Below are 15547 nucleotides of genomic sequence, written 5' to 3' on the forward strand. Positions count from 1 at the left end.
CTGCCATGCTAACTGGTGCTAAGGGAATTACACTGAGCAAACAGCTTTTACAATTCCAGGCCTGACAACTCAACAGAAATATAAGAGGCAACGGTGGCCAAACACAGGCCAATAAAAGCTGCCGATTTTGCAGCTAGCAACTTCTTGACCAATGTGTGGGGATCTCAGACAGGCCAACCTGACCAATATCTGGCTGAAAATCAGTCAGATGTTGATCAAGCAGGTCTGAAAATCCCACCGGGTGAGGACCACATTGGCTTGTAGATGTGGTTCTTGCTCAGGCGTCCAGTTTTCCCCATCATAGTGGCCCTTCAGGCCAAACGTTTAGATCAACCCGATATCGATCACCTTATGGTGGTAAAATCAGCGAAAGAGACACTAGTTTGGCAACCTCGTCCAACAAGTAGATCTTTCAGTGTATAAAACTTTACCCCCCCCAATGAATATTTAAGCAACAGATAATTTGATATAAACTAATTGGCATATTAAATCTTACCAAACTGGAATATTTATTTAAGTAAATCTTGCCTTTTTACATCTCTTGCCTTGAACCACCATTTTGTGATGGTCTGTGTGCTGCCTCAGAGATCACCTGACCAGAAATACTACAACTCTAACTGTAACAGGAAGAAGTGTGGAAGCAAAAGACAGAACTCTGTCTGTTAATTAGCTCATGTGACCTAACATGTTTGGTTTGTTTGTGTGCACTGTGAATCGTAGGATCCCAGGGGGCGGCCCTTATTTTTTAAAATGGCAAATTTCTATTTAGAATTACGCAATGGCACATATTACTAAAAAAGTATATTATTATGAAAATGTTTTATATACATGAAGCAGAGTTTTACATATGAGCTGTTTTATGCATTTTATTTTTATATAGACCTACATTGTTTGGGGTATAGTTTTCAAAGAACCACAAACAACAGCAAAAATTACTTCCAATTACAAACTGTTTTAGAATACAATTGTCCACACCACACTAAAAGTTAATTTTAAACTGAACTATCCTCTGTCTACTAGCAATGCCATCCTAGGCTTGTGTTCTGCCCACCTCTGAAATGCCTCCATAGAAGAAAGAGAGAATCAGTAATGCTACGGTTAACTCAAACCAGCAGCTTAACCCTAACAAGAACTAAGAATAAACAAAATAATTGGTTCTCTACAATCACAGTGGAAGAAGCAGCAGTTCAAATTTTTAATATAATGAAATAAAACATTATTGCTGTCCCCCTGTATATTACTAGAATTAACTATGACATAGGACACAGAAAATGATGAAGCCAGACTGTTGTGGCGACTGAATCAAACTTATGCCTATTAAAGATGGTGCCCTTCATGATATAAGCATTGCCACACGTTACTTCCAAAGTGGCAGTCAGTTAGATTGGATTTAGCTTTCACTAGACTGATCTAGTTTGCCTTGTGAAGGTCAATTTTATAGCAATAAGGTCATTTGCAGGTCCATTTGAACTGGATAGAAAATCAAGGTGGAATCATATTGAAGTATGAGATGTAAAGAGCAACAAACAAAACAAGTAAGAACGTTGGCTATATAGTTAGGTGTTTGGACTAATCAGGGTGAATGTATTATGTAAGAATATAAATTGTATGGTTAAAGAAAGATCTATAGATTGCAATGATGTTTTATATGCAGTACATACTATATCTCTAGAAGTACATGCCCTGTATTAACAACAGTAACACAAACAAATATTCATGTCGTTCATGCACACTAGAAAGAAACCAATTCCAACAAATAAGGTCTGTACCCTATACAAGCCCCAATCCTAATTCACGGGCAACTTTGCATGGTCATATCTACCTATGATCAATACAATCCCACTGGAAGGAATTCCACGGATAAAGTGTCCTGCTTAGGGCTTTAATTTAAAGAACTGGGGTGTACAATATGCAGCGCTCATTATCTCACTTTGCACTATGAGGGAGAGTGGGAAGGAAATAAATGAGTAGTTGTACTGTTTAATAAGATAATGGCAGAGTCCTCTCGCCACAATCTGACACAATACAAGTTTATCATGTGCAACCATTTTCCTCTTGATCTCTATGGGAAGATATTAGGTTATTGCCTATCGCCCATTCTAAATGACAATGCACAATCCCCACAATAAAAAGGAGTTTGGCTTTATAAAATGGGGTGGGGATAACACTGATCAAGGTGTAATCAACCCACGAGGCTGATCCTGTATATAAATTCTGGCTGAACATTAGTCAATCAGCAGCTTGCCTGGCTATAGATAGAGGGGACAGGCTGCTGTAAATTGACATAGACAGTCACTTTTTCTTGGGCCTGTGGGGGCTGTTTGTGTATTAAAATACCGGGGCCTATTTTAAAACTCGGTCCAGACCTGGATCGGGGGTCAATATCACTGCCGAGACCCTGACTGCTCCAGGAAACTGCTGCTTTGAATCAACTTAGGTGGCCATACACCCACCTTGAGATGGGCAATTTCAGGCTATTCTGACTGTGGGCCCTCAATGACAGGAAGCTGAAATGAGGACCTCATGAACGAGCCAATGCAGTTCTTGCTCCGACTTGATTTTTAAACCTGTCCAATTGATATCTGGCCATTTTTGTGGCACATATAGATCAGGACCCCCTACATGGGTCAATAAGCTTTTATTGGGCCATGTATGGGCAACTTTACCCTTGTGTGAATTTCTTGCTTCTAGCCAAGTGCCAAAGATTAGGATTCCGGGATGTGGTCGGGATTCTGTATTTTCAGCAGGATTGTGATTTTGCCAAATCCTTCTGCCCGATCGAACCCTAATTTGCATATGCAAATTTGGGGCGGGAAATCACGTAACAAAACAAAGAAGTAAAAAATGTTTCCTCTTCCCACCCTAATTTGCATATGCAAATGAATATGCAAATTAGGATTAGGTTCTCGGACTAATCGTTCGCGAAGGATAAAAAAGCTAAAAAATAAATAAAATAATATGCCTAATTGTAAGCATTTTCACATTTTGCGGTGGACACTGAGCTATTATTAAGCAGGAGTTAGAGAAATGAGAAAAGATAAGAAATGAAAACAATGGCCAAAGAGCCCCAGCAAAGTAGCCTATGAACAATAACCTATCCAGTGCAGTCAGAGTAATGAGAGCAAACACTAATCTAGCGTCCAGTGTTTTGTCTAGCATATATATATATTAACTCATTTAACGCAAACTGACAACAATATTTTGAAATGTCCCTGTTTTAACATGCTCAAATAGTTGAGACTAACACAGTGTTAGCTTCCCCTTCAGCTTATATATTTAGAACCTTCTCAGTGCTAGACACAGACCTTGTCAAATCACTTACCCCACATTTAGGGCACAGTAATTCCCAGAGACACAGGGGTGGCTAAAGCATCATGTTCCAGATAACTTGACAGTATGATTCAATCCCCTAATGAGCTGGTTTGGAAACTTAATGCATGAACACTGGAGGGGTCATTACTTAAAAAAAATATAGAGAGTTCTAATTAAAGGCCACCTATGTTTCAGGTCCCTCTGCACCAAAGCAATTTAAATCTGCTAAGTGATAACCTCCTCTCAAGCACCTTCTACAGAACTTACTTTATTGCACACATTTTCAGGCCAAATTTAATTGCGGTCCGGCTTAATAGGATAATAATTAAAATCAAGGAATTAAAGGGCTTTGCCTAAACAAGTGCTAAACGTCCACTAGAAGTTGACCATTTGTGGTTATACAGGGGAAAAATGTACCCCAATGTAACACACACATTCTGTATACCGTTTTTACATATAATCTTAATAAGGAACAGTGGTGCATTCCAAAACTAAAAAGGAAAAAGGTCTTGTAGAACTGAAATATTACTTTGCTCCTTTTTTTTATCTGTTTATATCACAAGACTGAAACATGTAAACAGGGAACACGTTACGGGTCATTGTTTAAAATTTGGGACTCAACAGCCATGGGGGCTGATTTACTAAAGGGCAAAGTGACGAATATATAGTGAAAAGTCACCAGCATGACTTAATTTCATTACTTCGCCGATTTACTAGTGGTCGCTGGCGTAACTTCGCCAGCGAAAGAGATAGACTCTAGCGGTAATTCATACCCTAACACCTGGCGAAGTTGCGCTCTGGCGAATGGAGGTAACTACGCAAATTCACTAAGATGCAGATTTTAATGAACGTCACCTCTTGTGGCAGACTTGTGTTCGCCACCTCAGACCAGGCGAAGTACAATAGAGTAGAAAAGAGTTCCTCAAAAAACAGTTAAAAATTCTTCTAAGTCCCAAAAAACACTGGCGACTTTTCATTTTTCAGGGTGATAGGCTGCAAAAGATCGTACTTTTTTTGGGGGTACCTGGCTTCCCCCCTAAATTTCCTTACATATGACACATAAACTACACTCTGGGCTCATGTGTAGGGCAATAGAACAACTTTATTTTATTTATTAAGGTTCCCTGGACTTGTGTAGTATAATGTATTTGCTGCAACATATACGTCCATTCAACTTTAACTTCCCACCGTATGCTAATTAGGCATCGCTAGCGCAACTTCGCTTCGCTTGGCACAGTAACACTAGCGCTACTTCACCAGCGTTCTGGACACAACTTCGGATTTTAGTGAATTAGCATTGTCCAGGCGAATCTACGCCTGGCGAAGTGTTGCTCTGTGAGCGAAGCCGTCGCTGGCAAATTTTCGGAGGTTAGTAAATTTGTCCCATGGGGGTTTTTCCCCCATAATATAGTGTTTTTTTCCCAGAATTCCAGCCTTGTTACAGTTGCCAGTAGAAGTTGAGCCTGATGCACCTGCTACAGATGCAGCAAATTAATGCAATTGCATTACCCCAGACACAGTTTGCAAAGTGCACTTTGGAAAGTAATTGCCATGGGTTTTTTCTTACAATGCAATGGTTTTGTTTCCAGAATTTCAGCCTCACTTTGGTTACCAGAGGAAGCTGAGCCTGAAGTTATTAAAGCTAATGCTTCAAAATGAATGCAATTGCGCTCACTGGTTTTCATGGTTAGCGTGCATGTTTACCTAAGTACATTTACAAAGATGGTTTTATGTGCAATTGACTGTAGGGAAATCTGTAGGCTTGCAGCTGTGCTTGTAAATGACCCATTATTTCTTATGAAATAAAGTACCCCCTTTTGAAAAATATAAATATAGAATATTATCTTAAAAGGCCTGTACTGGAGTAATGGGCACAGACTGTAGCAGCAGCAAGGTTCTGGCTGCCATGAGCCCTTTATCAAGCTACAAAACGAAATAAGTCAACACTGTTCTACAACGTTCTACATTTTAGCATGGCCTTAAGATGATTACAACTCTTACAAAATGTGCCATGTTTAATTGAATTAATTATTCCATTGCCATTTAATAAACCGAAAAGCTGGTTTCCAATGGACTGCATTCTAACGCATTCCTCCCTACATCGCTGTCATTTAAAGGAAAACTAGCTCAAATGTAAAACCTTGCTTCATGTAAATAAACCATTTTCATTATAATATACTTTTCTATTAGTTTGTGCCATTGGGTAATCATAAATAGAAAATTGCCGTTTTAAAAAAAATAAGGGCCGCCCCCTGGGATCGTATGAGTCGCAGTGCACACAAACAAACCATAAATGTTAGGTCAGATGGGCCAATTAACAGATGTATTTTGCTTCCACACTTCTTCCTGTTACAGTTAGAGCTGCAGTATTTCTGGTCAGGTGATCTCTGAGGCAGCACAGAGACCATCACAAAATGGTGGCTCAAGGCAAGAGATGTAAACGTTTACTTGAATATATATTCCAGTTTCATAAGATTCTTTAATAGGCCACTTAATTTGATATAAACTGTTGCTCATGCATTCATTTTGGGGTTTGCATTCATTTTAAGAGGTTTAGATCTGAACTGAAGATCATGAGTGCAATGTAGCCTGAATAGAACAAGTAACACACAAGGGTTGACGACATAGATCCAACAGTTTATAGAAGCGAGTGCTGGAGGGGACACTTGCTCCACTAAAGAAAAATGGCACAAATGACCATTGCCAGTGATTTGCTGCCTGCGAGTTCTACAACAATAGAAAAGCATATGTAAAGGGCACATAAAAAAGGTTTTTAACATAGACTGGGACGTTTTATGTCTGAAATTGTCGGATTTTTCACTACAATAACCTACAGTTCCTCAGGAGCAGCAAAAACCAACATTTGCTGCATATACAGATACTGTACATGGTGTAAGAACACAAAGCAATAGAGTTAAACAGATAGTAACTTGGAGGATAAATGATAACCTCTGATAATCTGGTATAGTATTTAAGGGATGGTTCACCTTTAAAGGGATTGAAAAATTTTTTTTCAAAATAAATCAGTTAATAATGCTGCTCCAGCAGAATTCTGCACTGAAATCCATTTCTCAATAGAGCAAACAGATTTTTTTATATTCAATTTTGAAATCTGACATGGGGCTAGACATTTTGTCAATTTCCCAGCTGCCCCAAATCATGTGACTTGTGCTCTGATAAACTTCAATCACTCTTTACTGCTGTACTGCAAGTTGGAGTGATATCACCCCCCTCCCTTTTCCCCCCCAGCAGCCAAACAAAAGAACAATGGGAAGGTAACCAGATAGCAGCTCCCTAACACAAGATAACAACTGCCTGGTAGATCTAAGAACAACACTCAATAGTAAAAACCCATGTCCCACTGAGACACATTCAGTTACATTGAGAAGGAAAAACAGCAGCCTGCCAGAAAGCATTTCTCTCCTAAAGTGCAGGCACAAGTCACATGACTGGGGGCAGCTGGGAAATTGACAAAATGTCTAGCCCCATGTCAGATTTCAAAATTGAATATAAAAAAATCTGTTTGCTCTTTTGAGAAATGGATTTCAGTGCAGAATTCTGCTGGAGTAGCACTATTAACTGATGCGTTTTGAAAAAAACATGTTTTCCAATGACAGGATCCCTTTAAGCGAACTTTTAATATGTTATAGAATGGACAATTCTAAGATATATTTTTTTTATATACTGTATAGGTTTTGAATTATTTGCCTTCTTCTTTTGACTTTTTCCAACTTTCAAATGGGGGTCACTGACCCCATCTAAAAAAACAAAAACTCTGTGAGGCTACAGATGCATTGTTATTACTTTTTATTACTCATCTTTCAATTCAGGCCTTTCCTATTCATATTTCAGTCCCTTATTGGACCCTAGCAACCAGATTGCCGAAATTACAAACCGGAGAGAGCTGTTGAATAAAAAGCGAAATAACTCAAAAACCACAAATAATAAAAAATTAAAACCAATTGCAAAGTGTGTCGGAATATCACTCTCTAGATCATACTAAAAGTTAATTTAAAGTTTAATAACCCCTTTAAGGGGCAAAGGGAGGAAAGTAAATAGTCAAAATAAGAAAAATAAGTATAACAGATGGGGCAGTTAACCCCTTGAAGATGCACATAAAAATATATTTATACAAAACATTCTCTTTTGAATGTGGTTGATCACAGTTTTGCAAATTCGCACGGTATTGTGGTGTCCCCATACAATGACGAGGCTCAATAATAAAGATCTGTGAATGCTGGGTCCATCGCTATACAATATTATTGTAACACAAACAATGCTGATTCTTTAATGAAAGTGACACTAATTATCTGATTAAAAGCAGGAAAAAAAAACGTGTGTGGCTTAACAGTTCCATTACAACACGAACGCCTACAGACATATGTTTTGCAATACGAGCATACGGACAGCAATATGTATGGAGCCTTCTATGTTGTTGTCGTTGTCTCAACACTGTGATTTCGGGCTGGCTCACATTAGTGACTCAGTTAACAGCATGTGCCAAGAAACGGTAAGTTATTGTAGTTCTATCTGGATTGAGCTGCAGCTAAACTCACCACAGTAATATGGTTGCCTGGTAATGGTGGGGTAATAGTATATACTCGGGGGGGGGGGGAAGGGTTCACTAACCAGAGCAATACATTCTACCAATGTGATCAACGGCGAGGCTGTGGCCCTTCACACATACCACAGTCCAGGACATTTAAATGAAAGAGAACTAAATATATAGAAACCCTCCTGTTTTTTGAATATCATTCTTGTAAAGGTGAAAGGTGAAACAGTCGGCATGACTCACCTATTCTCCATGCACAGGGCATCGATATCTATAATGCGTTTCTCGTGGCCTCCTAGAACGTGGTTGAGTTCTTGGTTTAGTCGTTCAGCCTTGTCCTGAAAAAATGAACGATCCTGTTTTACGTCCTGCAGCTCATCCAACGAGGCCTGAAGATCATGCTCAAAAGCCTCAATCTGGGAAGAAAGAATCATTGATTGTTGATACAGAAACATGATACAATTTATAGCAATTATCTGCACAGTACATATAATTTAGGTCAAAATATATTATGGTGGTAATCGTGGGTGGGGTTATAAGCAGTGGTTTTTCTAAAAATCTGTATTCGTGGTAATGTTGAGCATTTAGCATATTTGTTTTGAGGTGATGTAATGACTTAGACCAGCTATGTTGCTTAATTTGTTTAAGTGCATTATCTTTACATACCTTAACCATGGTTTCCAGAACTTAGCTCTTTGTCTGGGGAGCCACTAGCCATGTAAGTAGGCTTGAAGGAATTCCCTTACAGAAGGGGCCTTCCACAGTTTCTATAATTTTGCAATAATATTTAAAGGGGACCCGTCACCCAAAAAAATGATTCCAAATCCTATTTTATCACATTAGTCACTCAAAATGAACTTTAATTACACTGTATAAATTATCTGAATCTTCTTTCCATCAGTCTGGGATTTCAAAATTATAGCAAGCAGGCAGGAGCCATTTTGTGGACACTGTTATTACGGCAAGCCTTGAATCATCTCAGAATCTTGTGCACCAGAATGGGGGACCTGATGTTCATCCCCATGCACTGGTTACACAAATAGTGGAGAGAACAGGGGGAATGTGGGGAGAGCAGTGACATCTAGGAAGTGCTGAATGGAAAGTTAAAGTAATTGTCTGCCCCACCTCTATGCCTAAGGCATAGAGGAGGGGCAGGCAATATTTGATTGACAGCTGAGATTTTTTGTATATTCTTTATTTTTCCATTTTTCATTTTAAAGATATACAACAAATAAAATAATTACACCAATTTTCATTGCATATACAATACCATTTCAACATTGGCAACTTGTTGGTGTATAAAAAGAAGAAAATAAAGAGCAGTTGAGTGAAGGAAAGGAGTGGAGTGAAGGAAAGGGTAGAGGAGGATGAGTGTACCCATATTACTGTATTTTTATTTTGGTTGAGCGTCTCACTTTTATCCTTTTTGTTTGAACAAATTCTGCATGTTTTATGTTAGTTTTACATTGCTTTTATTTCTTGTTTTTGTGGCTTTTTTATACTCTGTTGTTTCTTTATATATTGTCCATGTTGTCCATGTAGCTATGTATTGCTCCTGCGTTCCATTTGCATGGGAAATCAGTTCCTCCATTTTCCGCATTACTTCTATTTCCTTTATCCAGTCTTCTACAGAGGGGGGTTGCCTCAATATCCAGCACCTGGGTATAACTACTCTTGCTGCCAACAGCTGAGATTTTTAAACAGCTATGAATGCTTTAATAAAAAAAAAGAATTTGGATTTCATGTTTAATTTGAAAAGGACTTTTATTATACAGCTTTTTATGTCTGGGTGACAGGTCCACTTTAAGATGATGGTTACTTCTAATCCAGTGAGCAGTGAGAAAATGTTGTCCAACTTATTCAAATACTGGGCCAAAATATAAGATGAACCAAATGATCGGGAGCCTGGTCATACCCAAATAATGATAGTATGCAAGATAAACTGTTGGCCACTGAAGTCCTTTGCATGGCTGCATGTCGAACACGGGCCCCCAGGTCTTATTTAATGTATTTGTTGCCCTACAGGTCTATATTTGGGATCCCTATAGGTTTCCAGGGCCCTCAACATGTGCAACTGTGATTATCTGCCCTAAATTAAGATACAAAGATGCGCTTATCTTTTTTACCCTGAGCTGAATTAAATAAATAGATAATGAGAGGATAACTCCCCCTCAGTTGACAGAAACACTAACTTTTGTGTCACAGGCCAGTTCTCCTTAAAGGGATACTGTCATGGGAAAAAAAAAATTTTTTCAAAATGCATCAGTTAATAGTGCTACTCCAGCAGAATTCTGCACTGAAATCCATTTCTCAAAAGAGCAAACAGATTTTTTAATATTCAATTTTGAAATCTGACATGGGGCTAGACATTTTGTCAATTTCCCAGCTGCCCCTGGTTATGTGACTTGTGGCTGCACTTTAGGAGAGAAATGCTTTCTGGCAGGCTGCTGTTTTTCCTTCTCAATGTAACTGAAGGAGTCTCAGTGAGACATGGGTTTTTACTATTGAGTGCTGTTCTTAGATCTACCAGGCAGCTGTTATCTTGTGTTAGGGAGCTGTTATCTGGTTACCTTCCCATTGTTCTTTTGTTCGGCTGCTGGGGGGGAAAAGGGAGGGTGTGATATCACTCTAACTTGCAGTACAGCAGTAAAGAGTGATTGAAGTTTATCAGAGCACAAGTCACATGACTGGGGGCAGCTGGGAAATTGACAATATGTCTAGCCCCATGTCAGATTTCAAAATTGAATATTAAAAAATCTGTTTGCTCTTTTGAGAAATGGATTTCAGTGCAGAATTCTGCTGGAGTAGCACTATTAACTGATTCATTTTGAAAATTTTTTTTTTTCCCATGACAGTATCCCTTTAATATAGAAAAACAGCAGTTTAAATACTTGGCTAGGCAGGACAAAACTACCTGGCAGTGCTCAATTACCAAGTACCCCAGGTCTTAGTGTTGTTGTTGGTTACTTGTTTTTTTTATCCGATTTTTTTTTATTTGAACTTTATTAGGTCTTTCACTAATAGAGCATAATATAATTACATTTATTTAAGGTCTTTGTAATGGATATGAAACCATGTTTATCTTCTGCACTTTGTGATGTGAGGGGAGAATGGAGAAGCCTGTGTTGTGGTGTGATTTTGTAAACGATGGGGCGCCATAGAGTACCCTTTAAATAAAGACTTGCTTGAAAAAAAAACACCAAAAAAAAAGAAAAAAAAACCTACATTTTAATATTTTGAAATAAATACATGTACAGTATACCACAGATTCACATTTCCTTACAGCAAAAGCATTCGGAAATTTGCCATAAATTAAATCCTTTTTTAATGCACAATACCTGCTCCCTGGCTTTCTCCAACTGTAATACAAGATCTTCACGTTCGTGTGGGGCAAAGTGGCGCTTTCCAACCTCATCATCCCCGAGTCTTTGCTTGGCAATGGTCATTCGTAGTAACTAGAGATACAGATTTTGGTACATTATATCAGTTGTTTTTTTTTAACCAACAAATTTTCTTTATAAGATAGCACATTTATTTGCAGTAAAGCGATGTTCTCAGAAGGACATTTACCTGGGGCTCCTAGCCTCAGCCAAGCTCACATGGTCAAAAAACATTGGTTAAAGTATGAGTTACAGTTGACGATGTTACATTATTTTAATAATCTTAACAATAGTTTTTTAATAACACATATTTGTTTCCAGCTGTAGTTAAACAATATCTGCAGGGCACCAGGTTTGACACTTTAATTACGTGTTTAGCTTTTAGGCAGCATGGAATGAGGGTGTAAAAAAACAAAGACTGACAAGTGGCATTGGAATGATGTAAGAGAGGAGATCATTATTGCTGTGGGAGAGAAAAAGCATGATTGCTAGTGGTTTGGGGGAGGCAGATCATGATTGAGATTGCTGGGGGTGGGAATGGACTAATTGTTGGAGAGGGAAAGATATCGCGATTAAGTAAGATTATGACTGAACTGTGGGATAAAGAGAGAGTGAGAAAGAGAGATCCTGATTACTGGAGGCAAAGGAAGACAGGTTGTGCTTGAAGGAGTGAGTAACGGTTCAAGCACACGGGCAGATTCGTGAAGATTTAGTCGCCTGGCGACTAATCGCCTCTTCTGCGGGGCGACAATCTCCCCGAACTGCCTTCCCCCTGCCTGCTATAATGACAAAACGCCAGCGCCAATGAACTCGTGGCGCTTCGATTTCCGAAGTTTCCACGTGAGGAAACTTCTGAAATCGACTAAATCGCCCAGAATCTGCCGGTGTGCTTGAACCCTAAGACAGAAAGATCGTGACTGCTGGGGAGACAGAGTTATTTCTGGCGGAGAGAGCGGGTGCAGGGTGAATGATATTGAATGTGAGAGATAAATCAAAATTATTTGAAGTCTGAAGGGATACAGTGACACAGAGTATGGGAAAGTAAATGCAATTTAGTTGTTAGTAATTATCCTGCATTGCTCTGTGCCCCCTCTTCTCCAGTCCCTAAGTGCAATGTCCCTTTAAAAGCATCAAAAAGGAAAAAAAACAAACAACTTACCTTGTTGTCTCCTTGAACTTCTCCCAGTCTCTGCTGCAGTTCCTTTATTTCTGACTCCATTTTTTTACATTTTTCCCTGGAGTCTCCAAGCAACTGAGCCAAATTAACCTGTGACAGATTGAGCACACAGTGAGCAGGTATCACCCCAAGGCATGAATATGGCTGCAAGATACACATGCATGGACCTCTGAACACGCTTTCATTTAATATATATAGGCATGAAGAACATGGAGCACTCATGGGCTTAATTTATGTGCAAAACTTTAATTGTGTAAGTCGATGTTTGGTCCTGCATAGGGGACCTTTATCAAGACATTACAAATGCGGCTGCACCTGGGCTTTTTTTAGATAGATAGATAGATAGATAGATAGATAGATAGGTTGTATCCTGAGCAGTTCCTGACTCACTCCACAGAGTACTGAAAACCACAATTTTATGAGTTGCTTAATATGAACAGATGAGTTCTAGCCAACTGTACCGCTTATAGACTTTGATGTGCTCCGTATTCAATGCTGTACTGGAAAGAAAGTGTGTAAGCCTTAAATGAGACCACAGCCATTAATTCTCCTTTGTAAAAATAGGTCCTGCTGTCCATCCCAAAAGATCATTGCAAGCTTTTAATGGGGGTGCGGAAGAGAACGTGATGATATTGGCAGCAGAAAATGTGTAGCCCCCCTTTTAATTAATGTATTTGCATCTATTTACCTTAAAGGGATACTGTCATGGGAAAAAACTTTTTTTTTCAAAATGAATCAGTTAATAGTGCTGCTCCAGCAGAATTTGGCGCTGAAATCCATTTCTCAAAAGAGCAAACAGATTTTTTTATATTCAATTTTGAAATCTGACATGGGGCTAGACATATTGTCAATTTCCCAGCTGCCCCAAGTCATGTGATTTGTGCTCTGATAAACTTCAATCACTCTTTACTGCTGTACTGCAAGTTGGAGTGACATCACCCCCCTCCCTTCCCCCCCCCCCCAGCAGCCAAACAAAAGAACAATGGGAAGGTAACCAGATAGCAGCTCCCTAACACAAGATAACAGCTGCCTGGTAGATCTAAAAACAACACTCAATAGTAAAAACCCATGTCCCACTGAGACACATTCAGTTACATTGAGAAGGAAAAACAGCAGCCTGCCAGAAAGCATTTCTGTCCTAAAGTGCAGGCACAAGTCATATGACCAGGGGCAGCTGGGAAATTGACAAAATGTCTAGCCCCATGTCAGATTTCAAAATTGAATATAAAAAAATCTGTTTGCTCTTTTGTGATATGGATTTCAGTGCAGAATTCTGCTGGAGTAGCACTATTAACTGATGCGTTTTAAAAAAAACATGTTTTCTGATGACAGGATCCCTTTAACTGCAAGTTAAATAAATTGCAGACAAGATTCAACACAGCCTTTTCCATTAGGTAATAAATACCTAATATACCTCTGTATGATATATATATATACATACATACATATAACCATAAGGGTAAGGTCACACCTGGAGATTCAGGGAGATTTAGTTGCCGGTGACTAATCGCCTCTTCTTTGGGGCGACTCTCCTGGAACGGCTTCTCGAGGAAACTTAGGGCGACTTCGTAAAATGAAGCAATGCGAGTGCCATGCCGCAGGCATTTTCTCGTTCTTGCAGGCAGAAGACAGGGGGAAGCCATTCAGGGAGATTAGTCTCCACAAAGAAGAGGCGATTAGTCGCCGGGCGACTAAATCTCCCCGAATCTCCAGGTGTGACCTTAGCCTAAGGATGCAAATATAGAAGACAAGGTAGGACTGCCCCCATCACAGCTTGCTTGACAAAGACAAAAATCAGAGAGAGAATTTAAGAATGTCTCTTATTTTTTTAATGAAATACCATAGATATATTTCTAAAGGTGGGTGTGTATGGAAGAACCAAGGCCTAGGATGTTAACATGCACTACAGTCAGTAACATAGACCAGTATGTCCTGAGCCATGTGTTGAAATGAGTCCAAACTAAAAATCTTTAAGGCTAATGGGAATAGTAGTCAAGCAGAAAACACTCTTTACTACTGCAGCACAGTGAGCAAGTTCTACACATACTGTAACTGACTAGGTGGAACCACCTACCTGCTTTCTCTTCTCAGGTGGAACTGATGGGTCTCCATCCTATTAATGATAGGGAAAAAAAGTCTATTGAGTATATGGAACTAGACAAAGGTGAGATAAATAAATACCACAAGATTAGTCCAGGAAATACTAAAACACCATTCTAGCTTCTCTACCTTTATATAATTCCCAACATGATCTATCAATAAATGCAGCAGTTAAAGAGACACTTTTAGTCAGAGATCAAGATCTGTGGTGACCACGGATTTGTAGATGTTGGGGTGGAGCAGAGACAAATTAGGGTCATGTCATGTTGTACCAGACATTTTGGTACGGTCTGCTCCATGTGTACATTAAAAGTGGTTGATCATCTTTAAATTAACTTTTAGTTTGATGCAGAAAGTGAAATTGTGAGATCATGTGCAGTTGGTTTCAATTACAGGTATAGGATCCCTTATCTGGAAACCCGATATCAAGAAAGCTCCGAATTACGGAATGGCTGTCTCCCATAGACTCCATTTTATCCAAATAATCCAAATTTTTAAAAATGATTTCCTTTTTCTCTATAATAATAAAACAGCATTTTGAAAACCACTGGTCCCGAGCATTCTGGATAACAGGTCCCATACCTGTATATAATTTGTGGTTTTTGAGTTATTTAGCTTTTCATTCTGCAGCTCTTCAATTTGCAATCTCAGCAATCTGATTGCTAGCGTCCAAATTACCCTAGCAACCATGCACTGATCTGAATAAAAGACTGGAATATGAATAGGAGAGGGACTGAACATAAGGATGAGTAATAAAAAGCGGCAATAACAATACATTTGTACCCTATAGAGCATTTGTTTTTAGATGGGGGTCAGTGATCACCATTTGAAAGCTGGAAAGAGTCAGAAGGCGGCAAATAATTCAAAAACCATAAAAAAAAGAAACAATGAAGCCCAATTGAAAACTTGCTTAGAATTAGCTGTTCTATAAATGACAAAAAGTTAACTTAAAGGTGAACCACCCCATTAACAACAGATGGAGGTTTCAGCACAATTTCTAATGCGTTCTATACAGTTTTTTTTTTT

At 39.0% G+C, this 15547-nt stretch overlaps 1 protein-coding gene across 4 annotated transcripts in view; it reads right to left on the reverse strand.

The window, feature by feature from the left end:
- ccdc149.L (coiled-coil domain containing 149 L homeolog) overlaps positions 1-15547 on the reverse strand; it is a 61414-nt gene that overhangs the window by 29505 nt on the left and 16362 nt on the right. For all 4 annotated transcript variants that reach the window (XM_018228972.2, XM_018228966.2, XM_018228977.2 and 1 more), the window contains exons 3-6: positions 14496-14534; positions 12404-12511; positions 11203-11319; positions 8108-8280 (exon numbers count right to left, since the gene is read on the reverse strand). In XM_018228972.2, coding sequence (XP_018084461.1) covers positions 8108-8280; positions 11203-11319; positions 12404-12511; positions 14496-14534 — 437 coding nt within the window. The remainder of the gene's footprint in view (positions 1-8107; positions 8281-11202; positions 11320-12403; positions 12512-14495; positions 14535-15547) is intronic.

The sequence above is a fragment of the Xenopus laevis genome, chromosome 1L, assembly GCF_017654675.1.
Source record: "Xenopus laevis strain J_2021 chromosome 1L, Xenopus_laevis_v10.1, whole genome shotgun sequence".
In the NCBI taxonomy this organism is placed as follows: Eukaryota; Metazoa; Chordata; class Amphibia; order Anura; family Pipidae; genus Xenopus; species Xenopus laevis.